The sequence below is a fragment of the Helicoverpa armigera genome, chromosome 1 (assembly GCF_030705265.1).
Source record: "Helicoverpa armigera isolate CAAS_96S chromosome 1, ASM3070526v1, whole genome shotgun sequence".
Taxonomy (NCBI): Eukaryota; Metazoa; Arthropoda; class Insecta; order Lepidoptera; family Noctuidae; genus Helicoverpa; species Helicoverpa armigera.
In genome coordinates, this window is record NC_087120.1 from 12,775,532 (window position 1) to 12,792,167 (window position 16,636).

Genomic DNA, 16,636 nt, shown 5'->3' on the forward strand with positions numbered 1-16,636 from the left:
ATAGATATAGATAGCTCTTGCATTTTTTAGATGTTCTTTATGTAGGGCCTAAATATCACTATTAGAATTAAAAACAAATAATGAAAATGGTTAGCACCTTATATCTTTTATTAGTAATTGTTAATCGACATTTTAAATTACTCTAACAAAATATCTACTTCTTAACAAATTATAGTAGTTAATTACATAAGTTATCTTAGGTACAGTTTCGTTCGAGAAGATCGAAAGAAATAATAATCTAGGTACGTTTTTGACTGACAGGCTTTTAAAATGTTTGTTATTTTTTTTATTGTCAACTAATTTATTTAACTTAAGTAGTCCGAACCAATCTCTTTTGTGGATGTGATGGAGAACTAATGAAGGTAGGTCCTGGTCAGCTTTATTTGATTTTGACTGGTCACACATACGAAGGAGACTGGTCCAAACATCGACACACACAATATCACACTACAGACATGCTGACAGCTACAATAATTACACTGGTTTGTCGGGTTTCTACTGTGAATTGTTGATTACAAGAAAGATAATTGTATCGTACCCTCTACATAATCAATGATCTTTCTCAAAATAATAAATAAAATACTTATGTTTAAAGATAACTTTATGGACACATGTTCACACATAAAATATTACTTTGTTTTTAACATTATTATATGTCTAACTCTTACAAGTAAATTATTTTAAAATTGTCCTTGCATATTCATGATTTTTTATTTATAGACTAAGGTTTGTCCCATAAACCTTTTCCAAGAATCCCATAAAAATATGATTGAATTTTATTGAATTTAAATATGACATACCCACTCTCATGACTCTTTATAGTGAACAAACACAGGAAAACCCGTTAACAAGAGCTATTGGCTATGTGCAAAGCGAGTAGCGGCGGACAATAACGACCGCAGCGCACAACACGGCAGAAATTGGAAACAAATGCGGATGTTTCAAACCCGGTTTTTATCATTATATTCATTTTACAGTAAAACTATTGAATAAATTGCACTTAAATAATGTCAACAACACTATTTTAATCTTTGGTTTTATTTATATTCGCAAAGAAAATTATAATGTTTACATGGTTATTATTTGACAGCTTCCGCAAATGTTGTAAACGCTACGCGTCGCCACCGTCGCGCACATAGCCAATAAGCTGCTGAAGAGCCGTATGTATCAGAGCTCAAGTGACAAACCTTACAAATAATTAATATAGGTCGTAACTTAACTGTAAGATAACCTACTTCTTTGGTAGACACTTTGGCAGAATGAATAATAGTAGAAATATTTTTTATGACAATAAAATTTGCCAAAACCTTCTTTAAACCAGTGTTATTTTGTATCAATTTCACACATAATTATATTTATATAGGATTATATTTTAGCAAACAGAATAAGGGTGACCTTTATGAGAGGATCGCGTCACAAACAATGTTCTACAAAAAAAACATAATTAACATCATCAATAGCACTCCTTTTCAAGCCACTTATATACAAGCCTTTTATATTTTGCTACGTAGAATTTTAACCGTTCGGATAATACTTGCTACATACTAAAGTCAAATATTTACTCGATGATTTCGTATAGGATCATAATTAGGATAGGTACACAGTCAGTGACGGCGTGCCCGAGGCATCGTCCTATTTACATCGCAGACCTAACAGAATGGGATGGTATCTATCTAATTCAAAATTTACATGCGCCCGACCGAATCAGAAGACACTCTGCCCTAGCCTAGATTGTTGGCAGTATATTGTTAAGGCGAAGCAGTCAATTCGTAGTCATCGGCGTGCGCGGCGCCCGGGTCCCCTGCTCTCACTGCGGCGAAGTGTTCAGGTCACGGAGTCGCAGCTGGTCCACTAGCGGATGCGCCTCGTCCACCCGCCTCTCATCGGGCCACTTGACCACCACGTTGGTGTCGGCGGGCGGCAGCGTGACGGGCGGCTCCACCACGACCGGCAGCCCATCCTCGCGCTCCGGCAGCATGTGGCCGAACAGTGCTCCCACGCGCCGGTACATCAGCGCCGGTACTTGAGGAGCGCCAGCATCTCGGTCGACGCCCTCCGGCAGTGCGCGAAGTCCGCCACCCAACTGCGCCACTACGATGACAGGTGCGTTGTCTTGAGGAGGCACGACGTCGTTGAGCGCCCTCATCAGGACGGGCGCAGCGGTCTGCGGCGCTACGCAAGTGGAAGCTCCATTGATGCGGGCATTCAACGTCTCTAGCACCGTGCTCAGCTCATACAGGTGATCGTCGCAAAGGACGGGATTATCTGTAATGTAATATCCTAGAATTGTATACTTGAAGAGTTGATCGGGTGCAAAAGATTTACTTAGTCGCAAGCATCTGGTAGAGTAACGGCTTCTAGAGTTAGGAGGCACGAGCACATGCACTTATGTGTATAATGTAGAATACTCTTTTCTTAGGTATCTTAACAAGATATCAATTCGCAATAGCTTGAAATAATTCGTTACAGCGCATCAAATAAATAATATGCTTTAGAAAATAAAATAGTTATATTCGCTTCGCACTTAAGTTTTCATGTCATTTCAACCTTCAGAGTTGTAGTGATCCAAGAATATGGCATTCCTATTAGAATTTTACTAAAATCTAACTAACCCTAACCATACGTACCTTGAAGGTAAATCTTTAGTACGCTAGGCACTCCGTTAATTGTACATCTGGATTTGGATACTACGTCGTAATTGATCGTCTTAATTTGGTTAAAAGATAAATCTGCCATACAGAGAGATGGCAGTCCATGGAAATCTTTGTCAAGCAAAGTTATATTATTATGGTGGGCTATCAATTCCTCAAGTGATGGCAAAAACGTCTGAAAACAAAGACAAATTATATAAATATTAGGTACGTACATAATATCATAGACACATATCGCAACAGCTGTATACATTGTTATCAACGTTGGAAATGTCTGGATATCGCATAAGCTCGCCGAGCATGACAAATACACTTTCTCCAGTATTTAAACAAACCTTTGATGTTTCTTCTAGTGTTGTTATATGGTTATAGGACACATCAAGCAATCTTAGATCTTCCAGGCCTATGAGATCATCTGGTGAAATTTGTTGAAGTAGATTATTGCTTAGATTAAGCCTCAAGAGACCATGCAGGCCCATTAGTGCACCTCCCAAACTTAGTATTCGATTGTGATCCAATCTCAGTTCTAATACCCGAGTCTCGACATCCACTAAATTCTGAAAATCATTCAGAGGATGGATTAATACATAAAACATTTAAATTAAAAAATAAGGCACAGAAGAAAATATATAAATTACCTCCATATTTCCCGTAACAAGACTTATCCTATTATGTGAAAGATCTATTACAGAAAGTCGTTTCAAGCCTTTGATTTCTTGAAGAGAGAATTCAGTTAAAGCATTGTGAGTTAAATTTAAATATCGCAATGACTTCAAACTCTTTAAAGAACCATTTAATGATTTGAGTTGGTTATATGCTATGTCGAGCTCAGCCAGTTTCTCCGCTTCCGTGAATTCATCCTCTGCTAGCTAAAATAACAAAATATTTTATTATAACACAGGATTAACAAGTAACACGGGGGTCTGGTTTGTTTAAACCCTTTTCACAAAGGTACTAACGCTCTCTATTTTGTTGAATGATAACCCAATCCTCATCAATCTTCTAGATTTCTGCAATGCCCCATCCAGTAATTTGATATTATTTTTGTAAAAATACAATGATTCTAACGATGGCATTTGTTTTAAATCCTTTGGTAAGGTTTGCAGTTCATTATTAGCGGCGTGAATAAGGACTATCCTCTTGGCTTTCTGAAACAAACAGACGTATTATGGTTGTGTTTTATCTATTAATTATAAACTATTAATTCATTATCAGGCTATTTATACTTACGACTGGCAGTTCGTTATCTATTGATTTGAGATTATTAGCGTTAATGAAAATCCACTCCAAGTCATCTAACTCTCTGAGAGCTCCATTGAGGGAGCTAAGTTTATTGATTCCGAGATGAACATGCTTCAAAGCTTTGGGAACGGCATCTCTTTCGATCTTTGATATTTGATTGTCTGCTACCAGTAAATGTTCCACCTCTTGGATGTCCTATAAATGAAATAAAGTTCATTTATTATTATTGTTTTAGTGGCTATTTACACTAGATGTGCGAACAGATAGAGTCCGAAAATTGGTTTAAATTGAAACAAAAATACAGCGTAGGTACACCTATAGGTAAAATGGTTTTCCGAGCCCTTTCCCCACTTTTCTATGAAGAACCTTTACCTGATATAACAGTAGGTAAGTATTTTATACTTGAAACTGAACGCGGCTTGATAATTTATTCTAAAAAAATAATGTAGGCAGGTACCTATCTATGACTCTTTTTTATTTTCATTGTAAAAAGTTTAAATCAAAGAAGTATCTTTTACAAGGGAAAATATAGAAAAGTGAAACAGGATATCCCAAAATGAAACCAAGTTACATTAAAAAAGTCACTAATCATTTTAATTTGAATCACCGACTTGCCGTTGCATTTGGGACTATCGCCAACACATTATATTTCTATTTATAGAACACAGATAAAAATACCGATGATTGGTACTTTTACTATTCTGGTGGTAAAAGTTCATTTTATTTATTTGTAGACTAGCAACCCGCCCAGGCTTCGCACGGGTAACAGTTTTTCTCCACTATTTAATAGATACTATTATACATATAAACCTTTATTTTTAATCACTCTATCTATTGAAAAAACCCGCATCAAAATCCGTTGCGTAATTTTAAAGAATTAAGCATAACATAGGGATATAGAGACAAAGAAAGCGACATTGTTTTATACTATGTAGTCCACTATGTGTCCACTGTGCCCTGAAACTTGCTCGCGGCAGGACCTCATGAGTGCATTCGGCCGTGCTCTCGCTGTGGCATATTGGGCTGACAAAGTGTAGTCTCACTATAAGACATGTCAACGACACGAAAGAAGAACTATGTAGTGATAAGTTACAAAGTTTCCTTACCCTAAAATCATCTTCGGTGAGTTTTGTGATTTTATTTCTGCAGAGGTCAAGGGTCTTGACGTGAGGCAAGTGCTGCAGAACATGTCGGGGCATCTCAGTCAACGAGTTGTCAGCCAGACTGAAGTAGTCCACCAAGTCCAACTTTGTGAAGACGCTCTCTTTCAACTCACTGAAATAAGAAAAAACTTACATCAATCTCTGTTTGCTTAAAATTTCTCTATCAACAATGAATTCTTACAGTGAAAAGTTAAATCACACATAATCAAAGAAAACATAATCTCTTTCAGGAAGCGCAACGTCAATTGGTAACGTACATAGTATTACAGGCTTTGTGTATTTATCCGGCACTGGATGCAGTGTTCACAGGATGCAGGTGAAACCGTTTCAAATGTGTGTCCAAATTTCATAAGTTATTCACTACGGGCTGGGTAAAAATTCATTTTCCACAAATGTGTGGAATTATTTGATTTCCTTATTATAATATCCAATGACGTGATATTAGCCGCACAAGGGGAACGTTCAGTAATTTATGATAAAGCTATCCCTTATTGACAAACGTATCGATTCACGACGTTGAGCACAGTCAAAGGGTAAAAATAATTCTTGAGACAAAAATAACTTTTTTTATCTCATTGGACGAACAGAGACTTATATCAAGTACCTAATGTTTACTAATAAAAATTAATTTAATAGTCATAGTGGACTCGAAATATATTACTCCTTATGCAACAATAATGTGTTGTCGATCACTCACCTAATCCTTACCAATATTACAAATACGAAAGTAGCTCTGTCTATCGTTGAATGTAATTTTTAACGCGAATAGTCTAAGACCTAAGAACACATAGGACATAGGCTACTTTTTACCCGGTTGTCGAAAACTTCCTGCGATGAGTTTGAAAAAGGTAATAGGCGTTGTACAGACCACAAAAAAGAGAATTTCATGGGAAAGTAGAACCCCTCGGCAAAACCAGACATTTAAATTTGACGGAGACCATCAAATGTAAAACATGATTGCCTATCTTGGCCATTTTCTGAGAAACGATAAGCACCAACTGTTGCTGCTTATCATGATAGGAATAAAGAGTAAATAGCGCTGGAAACAGATGGGTAATAAGTCGAGAAGGTCAAATAAAAAGAGTCAGCCCATAGTCCGTGTAAATTTCGTGAGAAATGCTGCTATTCAAGTAGAAGCTGAGCTTATGTTGTTGATGAAAATACGTGGCTGATGATAATGAAAAAGAGAGACAAGCTTTTTTTAATAGACCCGCTTATTTCCATAGGGATAAGGCTTAAACACTAGTAAGTAGTAAAGATCCATTTGGACCAGAGGAAGTTGGATGTAAATCTTCCGAAATCTTTTAGAAGTCGAAAAAACATTTTTACGAGACATAAGTAACTCAAGTAATGCCTGGAAAAAGTTTACGACCGTGGTTTTAGTCTATCCCAAGGGAACTTTCGCACATGGACAAGAAGTAGCCTACATGTGGCTGCTAAGTTTTATCGAAATCCATGCTCTTTGGGTGAAAGAGGATCAAAACAAGTAGGTGAATAAGAATAAGTTATGTTAGTTTGTAGAATTCCCCGAGGAAGGTTTTTAGGTACCACCCGCATAAAAAAGTAACTTATCAGTATACTCGAATAAAAGGAACCTTAGTGAAATAAGGATTCAAATAGTGTTATCATTCATAATTACATCTAGTTGACATTGTCGCAAGTACCCAACAACCTTAAAACTCATATCTGTTCAATTTCTTGTTTCATTAAGCTGTACCAATTTAATTAATGTTTAAACCGAAGATGAATTACACATAACATTGTAATTACCGGACATACGGCTAACGCTATAAATGTGTATCTTATCGCCGCTAATATCGTAGTCATTTAGGTACCTACTATAATTGTATTTACTTATACCGAAATAAGTCGCGTGATGAGGCATGCTCTATCAACGATGTGACGAATTAGAGTTTATTTTGAAATAGTATTAATGAAAGACATGCCGGCGCTAGGCCTGCACACTGGGCTTAGTGCATACGAGTAACGGGAGTTTAGTAAACACTAATGTGAAGAGGTCAACGTTCCGGGGTTATCAATGCAGGGGCGGCGCCAAACGGTCGCATGGACGGCCGACGGCGAGCCGCCGAGCGCCGGCGCGGGCGCCGCGAACACCCTCCGCCACAACCACGCCGTATGCAACAGCGCAACGTTACACTTTTTGACACAAATGAATGGCAATCAGTCAATCACATTACTTATCATTGCGAGCTACAATTAAACATAAAATATGATCATGTACACACATTTGTCATATTACGTTAGCCCTGTCTACCTATGTCGCTGTGATATCTACGAACTCTCAGTGATTTCTCACTAGGAATGACGTAACGGTCCGCATGTAGTTGTATCTCTCATTTTTCTATGTAAAGCAAAAACTTCCTACATTGATTACCTAAGTATATCTAAATATTATTTAGGGCCAATTTCGCCATCCTTCCCTTCCGAGTTTCTTCAGCTACATACATGGCTTTCTGTTGGGCATCATTGTGTGACTGACATTCGGCACATCATATCTCTGGGTAAAACTCTGCCCTAAAACATTAACTATGAGACACAGAAAAGAGGTCGAAAAAGTCACGGCCTCATTTTTTGTGGAAAGAAATTATTTCATGTTTACATTTTTTTCAACGCAGTTGATTGGGACGATCGCGTACTTTTTTTAGGTTAATTAAATGTTGTCTATTGTACCAAAACAAAAACATTCTAGCTAATGATACTGAACACCACATGTGATATGTTTACTTGAAAAAAAAAATAATTTCCTACACCACATAATTATTATTTATCTTCATGATGTTTTAGGTACCAGCTTTTCACTGGTATTTAGCGTGCTATGCTAAAGTTGTCAATATTTTTTGATTTCTCTATCTCCTCTCATAAATATTTTCCTGCTAAACTGAAACTAAAATCCGTCTAAGGATGTTCCTTGGCGTAACAATCGCAACTTTAAAAGAACTTTACCTTTACAAAATAAATGTATGTCTACACTGACTAAAAATTATTAGTGACTGTGCATTTGAACCCTTGGAACTATATAATATAACAAACTATCTAGGTGTTTCTCGTGGTTTCCCGTGTCCCATCGTCACTACTTCGAGTACATCACCCTTCGAGCCTTTTTCCCAACTATGTTGGGTTCGGCTTCCAGTCTAACAGGATTCAGCTGAGTACCAGTGCTTTACAAAAAGCGGCTGCCTACCTGACCTCCTCAACCCAGTTACCTGGGCAACCCAATACCCCTTGGTTAGACTGGTGTCAGACTTACTACTTCTCGTACGCAGGTAAAATATAGCCTAGGTATGTCATATCAGGCCTTACAAATTGCCTTAGTTACTTTTTGTTTTCTTAATAGTTACTTATGTAGAATCAGAGCCTTTACAAACAACTAAACGATTTTACTCGAAATCACATGATTATAAGGAAGTAGTGATAACTTCGAAGTGCAGAGATTTTCGAAAGAATTGATGAATAATGTTTGCTGAACCTAAGCACTGCACAATATACACATAGATAAGGAGTGAATTCGTTGAATCCGTTTAGATAGTTAACCATTATCCTCATTATTGTGTGCAAAATTTAAAAAAAAAATGCTTTGGGGAAAACATCTTTAACAATGGAAATTCTTTTCCTCTTTTATCTTGTACTATAGAACAGTTCTATCATAATAACTTAGTTTGATTCATTGTAAATACATATTTTCAGTAACCAGTGGAAAATGTCATATTTTGTGGGTTAAAAGAAGTGGTGGAACAAACTCCCCAGCTGCCGTAAGTCCACCCTATCTTCAAATAGGAAGCTCTTCAATGTACAAAAAAAATGAATAACTGTTCAATATGGAATAATCACGTAAGAATATAAAAGTAGAAAAGGTTCCAAAGAACAAGCTAATATAAAAGGATAAAGGATTAAGTAGCCGTCTTCTGTACGTGACCACGACTTCGCTACTTGCTGAGTCGAACGATGCATAATTGACGTTCTCGCTTAGGTCAAAGGGTAATTAAATTACAAAACGGGACCAGCATATATACAATTAAACGAACCGCTAGGCTCGACTGATGAATAAAGCGTGATTGCACATATTAGTATCATCGGACAAAATTCACATTGAGGCTTATTGGCAACTTTTTGTATCAAATGTAAGAAAAATGAGGTTCATTCATACTAAATTCATATCACCACAAGTTGATATAAAGACGCGAAACTTTGGTTACGAACAGTCCGTCGGTTGTTGTCGTAATCAAGAAAAGTTTTTTTAAAGGTCTTATTTTTAATGCTTAGATAAGTATATTTATGTATCTGTATCATAACAAACCTGTACCCTAGAGATGGGAAAAGGAACAGAGGATGACAAAGCAAGAGATGGGATCATGAACTAAAAATGACGGCAGGCCCAAAATGGAGAAGGGTTGCTAGAGACAGAGTACAATGGAAATTGTTAGAGGAGGCCTTTGCTAAGAGGCACACTGAACTCGGAGATTTTTATAACTTAAGAGAAAATCACATAATAAGGAAGGAAGCAGTTCAATACAAGGAGCTTATGCTTCGGACGGCGATCTTTCAGAGCTATCAGATTTAACGTGCCTTTTTTCAAACGAATTAAAAAACAGTTGCAAATATAAAAACTACTAGTATCATTTCGTATCTGATCGAAATCTCCCTCTGTAGCGTCTATTGTACCTATATTAATACTTGATCAGTTTAATAAAAACTTGATGCACTATTAAATTGACTAAAACATATAGGTACCTAAATGTTCGCCAAATACAATTTTTTTTAATTTAGTTTTCCTAGAGAGAGCACTGAGTATCTTTTTACGAAGCGATGAAAATGCTATGAATATGTTATAACTTTGAGTTTAAAAATACATGTTCATATTATTACCTATTATGCTTAGTTCGTCAATATATTGGTTGTGTTTGTGCCCATCAAGCCGACCCCAACATGATTGGGAAAAGGCTCGGAGGATGATGAGTTGTGCCCATCAATTCCACTATTTTTTCAATTAATCGTAGAATCAATCAATAAAATTCATAAAGTTTAAAAATTTATAAAGTCTCTACCATGAAAATTGTTAGTTCTTATGCCGTAAAACATTACGGTATGTACCTAGATACTGAATACTGCATTACCAGATAGCTAAATTAAAAACCAAGCAACATATCGACATAAAATCCTTTTCATCCAATAAAAAGATGGGTTAAGGTCGTTACCAATTGGATCTCAAGCTAAAGTCCTTGGCGAAAACAATATAATAAAAGCCTAGTTCACTGACTCGTTGAGAGAGGTCGCGTAACAACCCTTGGATTACCTAAACGCTTCGAAGTGCTACTTCGTTGTGCACCCATTACGCAAACTAGAACAAGGAGCGGTGCGGTTGTCAAGACAATAACGTGCTTATTGATATTATTTATAGATCTATGTCACCGGCGTGTGAAGTAAAAACTATGCAGAAAAAAATTAAAACAGGTTCAAAAATGTACCCTAAATCTTCACTTACGTCTGACAAATAATCTCCTGAAAACTGCATTAAAATCGGTTGGGTCAATCCTGGGAAATTGCGAAAATTTTAATGTGTACGTGAAAACTCACAGTGAGCAATTGTTTTAAGGACTGTGTTTTACACTGTCAATGAAATTGTGCCTAAATAGGTAGAATTTTACTGTCCACTCAATAAAATCCAAAATGTTTTTTTTAATGAAATTTTTGCTTAATTAATACTTCAGGGGATTTACTTTATCTTCAATTGGATTTCCCAGCTGTTCCCAGAACACCCAAAAAACCCCTTCGGACAATTGATGTGATAATTTTCTGGTTAATTCGGCATGACTAATTGGGTAATTGAATATGTACAAGTACTCTTGATTTGACCTTTTATTAGAAACCAAGATATTAGAGAAATTCTTTTACGTCCGCCGTTCTTCAGAATTTGAAGGTCCTAGTATTTTTAAGAACATAACTGTGTGATTTGAAAAACTCACCAAAAATAATCAAATATAAGTTACCATTAATTATTATACCATTTTTGGATCAGCATATGTACCTATTCCCATTTTATTTATGCAAGAAACCCTTGCCAACTCGGCCTCCACAATTCATACTACCAACTGGTACTTAACCATTGAGAACTGACCTACAAAAAGGAACATACATATGCATTTTTCAGATTTCGATACCTATCAATATTTAACGAACCAGGTGGCATTTTCCTTACATTATTCTATAAAATCCATTATAATTTACTCGACAGAGGAGTACCTAAAAAAGCGATTTTATTTAAATAAGTAGATTATTTCCAAAATAGTTTAGATAACTGTTGCTAACCGAATACGCGGTGTCGCGCCATTTCTATTCATTTTATCATTTTTAAACAATTGCTAGCTGCAATAAATAATGTTACTGGCAGCACAACATGCATCACAACTCACACCTATATTAGATTTACATTCGAGACTAACAGATCGTTGTGGTCCTTTGATGTCAAGGTAACTGCGGGAACAAATCGGTCCCTAACACAGTGAGAAGTTAATCTACGCACATTCATACGCCTAAATGGAACGATGCACCACCGTCGTCACATGGAATCAATTGACATGACTTATGAATTTGAGCTAATCCTCTCTTGACCCACACCTGGGTAATTGCTGTTGGTTGTTGTTGCTTAGTGGTTAAACCGCAAGCTTCTCAATTTACGAGTGGAGTCCAGGATTCCATGCCAGGCAAGAACCCGATTTTCAGAAGTGGCCTGTTGTGTACCTACTTTCTAACTTAGGTAGTTAGAAAGTAGATAACTTGAACAGCGATGACAGAGTAAAGGTGAAAAAAACTTTTGGGGGAAACCTGGATTAAGTCTAAAATTGACAATCAGCCTTGAGCAGGTGTGGTGATTAATGCTTATTACTGCTGCTGGTGATGAGAACGTGACTGTGGAAGCAAAAAATAAAAAAACTACAGATTTAACCCCTATAAGCTACTTAAACCCTTCATCGAAAAACACCTAAAATTACCATACATATATTTTTCAGATGCTAATACAGGTACAGTCGTGGTGGCCTGGTGGGACACCAATGGCTGATAAAAAGGTGAAGGAAAGCATCTTGAGGAAACCTGGACTATATATTCTGAAATCACCAATCCGCATTGAGCAAGCATGGTGATTATAATGCTCAATCCATCTCCGTTTGAGAAGAGGCCTGGGCCCAGCAGTGGGACAATAAAAAGGCTGTAACAGTACCTAACAGTAACCTACAGGTTCTTATTGCTTTCTATTTTTGTTTGTGCTGTTTTGGTTAAAGAAGTTAGCAGGCAGATGTAGGAGAATGCTATCCTGAAGACGGTTAAAAAAGCAAAAGTAATTATTTGGATGGATCAAGAGCGTCCTTCTGGGTAAGGGTGCGAGTGGAAATTGTCTATTATGGTTTATTTATTAACCACAACCCTAAATTCTACATCTATCTATCTCTGACTCTCTACTCTGTACGACATCTAAAGTAGTTCCGAAATTATGACGAACGACAAGAGAAATGGATATTCATTACGAGAGCTATCCCGTCATCGTAATTCCAGTCAAAATCTTTGTTTGATCTGATACCGACCATATAGCTGAACGTTGTAACGTGGGCCGACTTTCTAAACACAGCAGACTTTGCTCAAAGAAAAGGGTAAATAAATCTTAAGTATAGAGAACAGTCTCATCCCTGGGCAAGCTGAAGAAGACGGACTACTACTGTTGCTATTACGTGGTCCAAACTTCGAGTTTATAATGTCTTGCTGTAGAACACTACAAAATAGTCTAATGAACCATAAGTATGGAACGGTCTACCTTTCGCTAGCAAACGTTCAAGGTATGACGGATATTGAAGATCCTTTAATCATTGGGCACTTTGCCTACCTTCTGAATAGGATAGGTAAGTATTACTTTTCCGTATAAAATGGGAATCCGACAGATAACAGAGTTCTTTGGGAAACCCAGAAAAACCATTGTTATAACATGCAGATTTCTATTCAATTAGCTAATTTTAAATGAGGATAATCAACTTCCTAGCTTGTATTTTTGAATAGGAAACATAATTGGGAAGATACACAGGACATTTCATGAATAATAAATGCCTAGCTGTTTGCCGCAGTTTCACCCACTACCAAAAAGACTATTAGAGATTAATTTAAAATGCCCGTATAAAAGGTAGCTTGTACTTAGTACTGTAGCTTAATTAACAGTTTCACATCTATATCATAACTTGATCATGGAACATTCAAACTTCTCTTTTCTATAAAACTGTACTTTTAGAACTTTACTTTTTACCTTGGTAATAACTACATATATGGGTAAGCCACAAAAATTCCAATAAAGAATAACCAAAAATTACAGTCCTGATCAATTACCAAAGAGCAAAGTCTCAGAAATAATCACTTTCGACTCTTATATACATACTTTATCCTAGCAGTGTCATGAGCACATATTCCGTTTATTTACGCAATAAGTACGAAACAGTCTTCAATGGGCCGACTGTGGGATGAATTGTGAGCAAAAACAAACTCGTGAACAAAACTTTCGGACTGATAGACACTAAGTAGGTACAGAGCGTCACTTCAATAAACATTGCCATTGATATTATTTGTATCACAGTTGTTGTGAATGATTTAATCGATACCTATAACGATGCACGCAATTATTATATTCGTACCAAATTACACGACACGTGGGAACTAATGTTAGTTAGAATATTATCATCTCCCCAACAAATCGTGTGCAGCTAGTAACAAATTTTAGTCACCACTGGAACAAGCAAACATACATTATTTAAAGTGGCTTATGTAGAAATACATAAACAACGACTACAGTAATTTGTTAGTTCACCATTAATGAGTAAATACAGTGAATACGACACGACCAATATGATATCATTCAATTTTACTGCTTTAGAAGCGACCTTAGATAACCCCGGCCAACGTCTCCTAGATGCCATCCCCACACATCTGGAGTTCACTAACGAAAGGTTACTAATGGAATTAATAAATAATCCATTAATGATAAAACTACTTTCCAATTATTGAAAACAAAGTCTACGCATGTTCAGGACGTAACAATACCGAAATCATACATTCAAGACGCGTTTTCAATAAAAGACGAGAAAATATAAATAATTAGGATGACCCGAAAAATCTGTGAAGATCAATTGAGTGGTCAATAAGAGCCGAGCTCATGGGTCACGGGCGACTTAATTGTTGTTTTGTAAGGAATAAACCGCATAACATATCACAGCACACTAAAAATGAGACTCACGTGAACTCTTACAAGATTTTTTGCCTTCAGAAATAATAACTGAGGTGGGTTTAAAATTCTGAAAATGGTGTCTTCAATCTTGCTTGGTTCAGTGGTTCCTATTAGGATTGATTCTGGTGTGCACATGGACCTTTTTACAAAATTTTTACGGAACTTCTACGACTGGAACATTTTTCATACCATCTAAAAGAGCATATCCTACGTCGAATGCCTGTCCAACATATATTTTTCCCTGTTTAGTTTTAATCCTTATCCTTTACCTGCGTGTAAGTACCTTAAAATGTTATGAACATTCATAATACGATCCCTCTGTTGATTACCGATAATTTAGATTGACATTACGACGTAGCTTTTGTGGCTACGTTCAATACATCATTTTATGAATCTAAAGGTTTTTATTTTTGAAATATATTCAAGAGAGTGTCAGCCATGATGTTAATCAAATTATTACTGCTCGAGCACAAGCCTTTAAACAGAGGAAGGACATTATCATCGCTAGAAATTCTCGCTTTACTTTCTTCACTTCTTTACATTGCATGCCCAAAGTTGTAATTTTAGAAATTATGTGACGATTAAAAATCTATTCGGCCGTTTTTCTACAGGCTACATTGGTAGTAAAATGGATTCTTAGGGATTAACTGTTCTGATTTTTGGTAGACCCATGAGCAGAAGGTAATCAGTGCGAGAGATAGAAGAGGGTCGAAAAGGGCTAGAAATGCCATTCAGCGGACCACGGGCTGTTTTGCGCGAACTTAGCGCAGTCTGCGTGCTTACTAGATACGTGTTGTAAGTCGCAGAATACCCGTTACCTAACTCATGTTCACACTCCTCATGTTTGCGTTTACATTAGTTGTAGTAATATCGGACTGATAAGAAATATTACAATAATAAACCCACTTCGAAGGGAAATTTACCAAATGGCGCTTAGATCCTCTTTTCTCCAGGGCATAAAGAAACGTTGTATCGAATAAATGTTAGTTTTGATAGTTTTCACGAGTGATGCGCACGCGTCGCATGATGTCGCACCCGAGAGCTGCCAGCCCTGGCAAGGGTGCCGCCCACTCTCTCGATAACAGCCGATCCTCATCGGTGTGCGCTCCTTATCATAGACCTGTTGTTCTCTCATTCAACTTACACATTGTTTGTATCGTGATACACACAATTTTAATGCTATTTTACACAACAAAGAGCTTACACATAGTAAGTAGACGTTGCGTGGATTCACAACCGCACACGTTAAAAGAACTGCACAGCAAACTGAACTTAGATCCAATGATGATGATAGAATACTTCGTAATCGACTTGCCTTAAATTGTCGAAGTTTAGTTTGAGTCTTGTGATAGAAAGTCCGAGTTCTTTGATGCTGTGGTCAGAAAAATCCGGAAGCTGGGAGTAGGAGATGTCCAGTCCAATTTTAGTTTCGGGACTAAACTTGTTTTTGAGAGCCTGTGCGATCTCCATATAGGCAGTGATGCGCTGACAGACTACGAGGATGGCCCCGGTGCCGGCGTCCTCGCGGCGGCAGGTGCAGGGCGAGATCTCCCGTCGCATGGCGCAGTGCAGGCTGGCCCCGGCGCGCAGCTGGCCGGCCAGCGCGCACAGCAGCGCGGCGGCGAGCGCGTGCTTGTGCGCGATCATCGTGTGTGCCGTTCGGGGCTGTTCGCGCTACTGGCGCGGCTCAGCACGCCCGCTCGGGATCTGCGCGCGGTCGCCCGACCCACCCCGCGCCAGCGCATCATCAAATCGTCTGCACTCTGCACCTTGCTGTATTACAATTATATTCCCCACTCGATTCATCTCCGATAATGCTGCTCAGCATGTTGTTTCATTTTATTAATTACTTAAACTGATAGCAACTAAACATTAAACTTATATTATTTAGTTTGAGCTGTTTCTCAGAATATATCTTTGAATAAACATTTCTTAAGTTATTCATTTTTAAAAAGCAAAGTTTTATGTTTGTGATCGAAAATAATTCTATAAATATTAAAGGCCAGACACCGACAGTTCAACTTTTTATTTATTTAGTGATAACAACAAGTTATGTTCATAATTTTTGATAACGTTAATTATGACACCCATAATTCGGTCAATATGTTCCTAAGACAGGATCTAAGATCCCTGTGTACAAGAAATACTTGTACCTTATCAATAGGCCAAGTTTACAGAGATAAAGATGAACTTACTCGTACTTATCTCCGATATTTCAAATAACCAATTAGGAAGGTCCATTACTTTCATCTTTTTTACCTTTTACTGTAAAAAAATAATATGCATTTTAATAAAGAGATTACTCA

General features: G+C 37.2%; 1 protein-coding gene across 1 annotated transcript; it reads right to left on the minus strand.

Moving 5' to 3' along the window:
* Positions 1-81: 81 nt before the first annotated feature.
* Positions 82-16,080, minus strand: Ltl (larval translucida). The gene is made up of 8 exons (XM_021339828.3): positions 15,646-16,080; positions 5,000-5,168; positions 3,882-4,088; positions 3,611-3,799; positions 3,290-3,520; positions 2,987-3,208; positions 2,628-2,826; positions 82-2,265 (listed from the first exon to the last, which is right to left on the minus strand). The coding sequence occupies exons 1-8, from the start codon at positions 15,975-15,977 to the stop codon at positions 1,808-1,810; spliced, it is 2,007 nt and encodes a 668-aa protein (XP_021195503.1). The 5' UTR covers positions 15,978-16,080; the 3' UTR covers positions 82-1,807.
* Between the last annotated feature and the right edge of the window lie 556 nt (positions 16,081-16,636).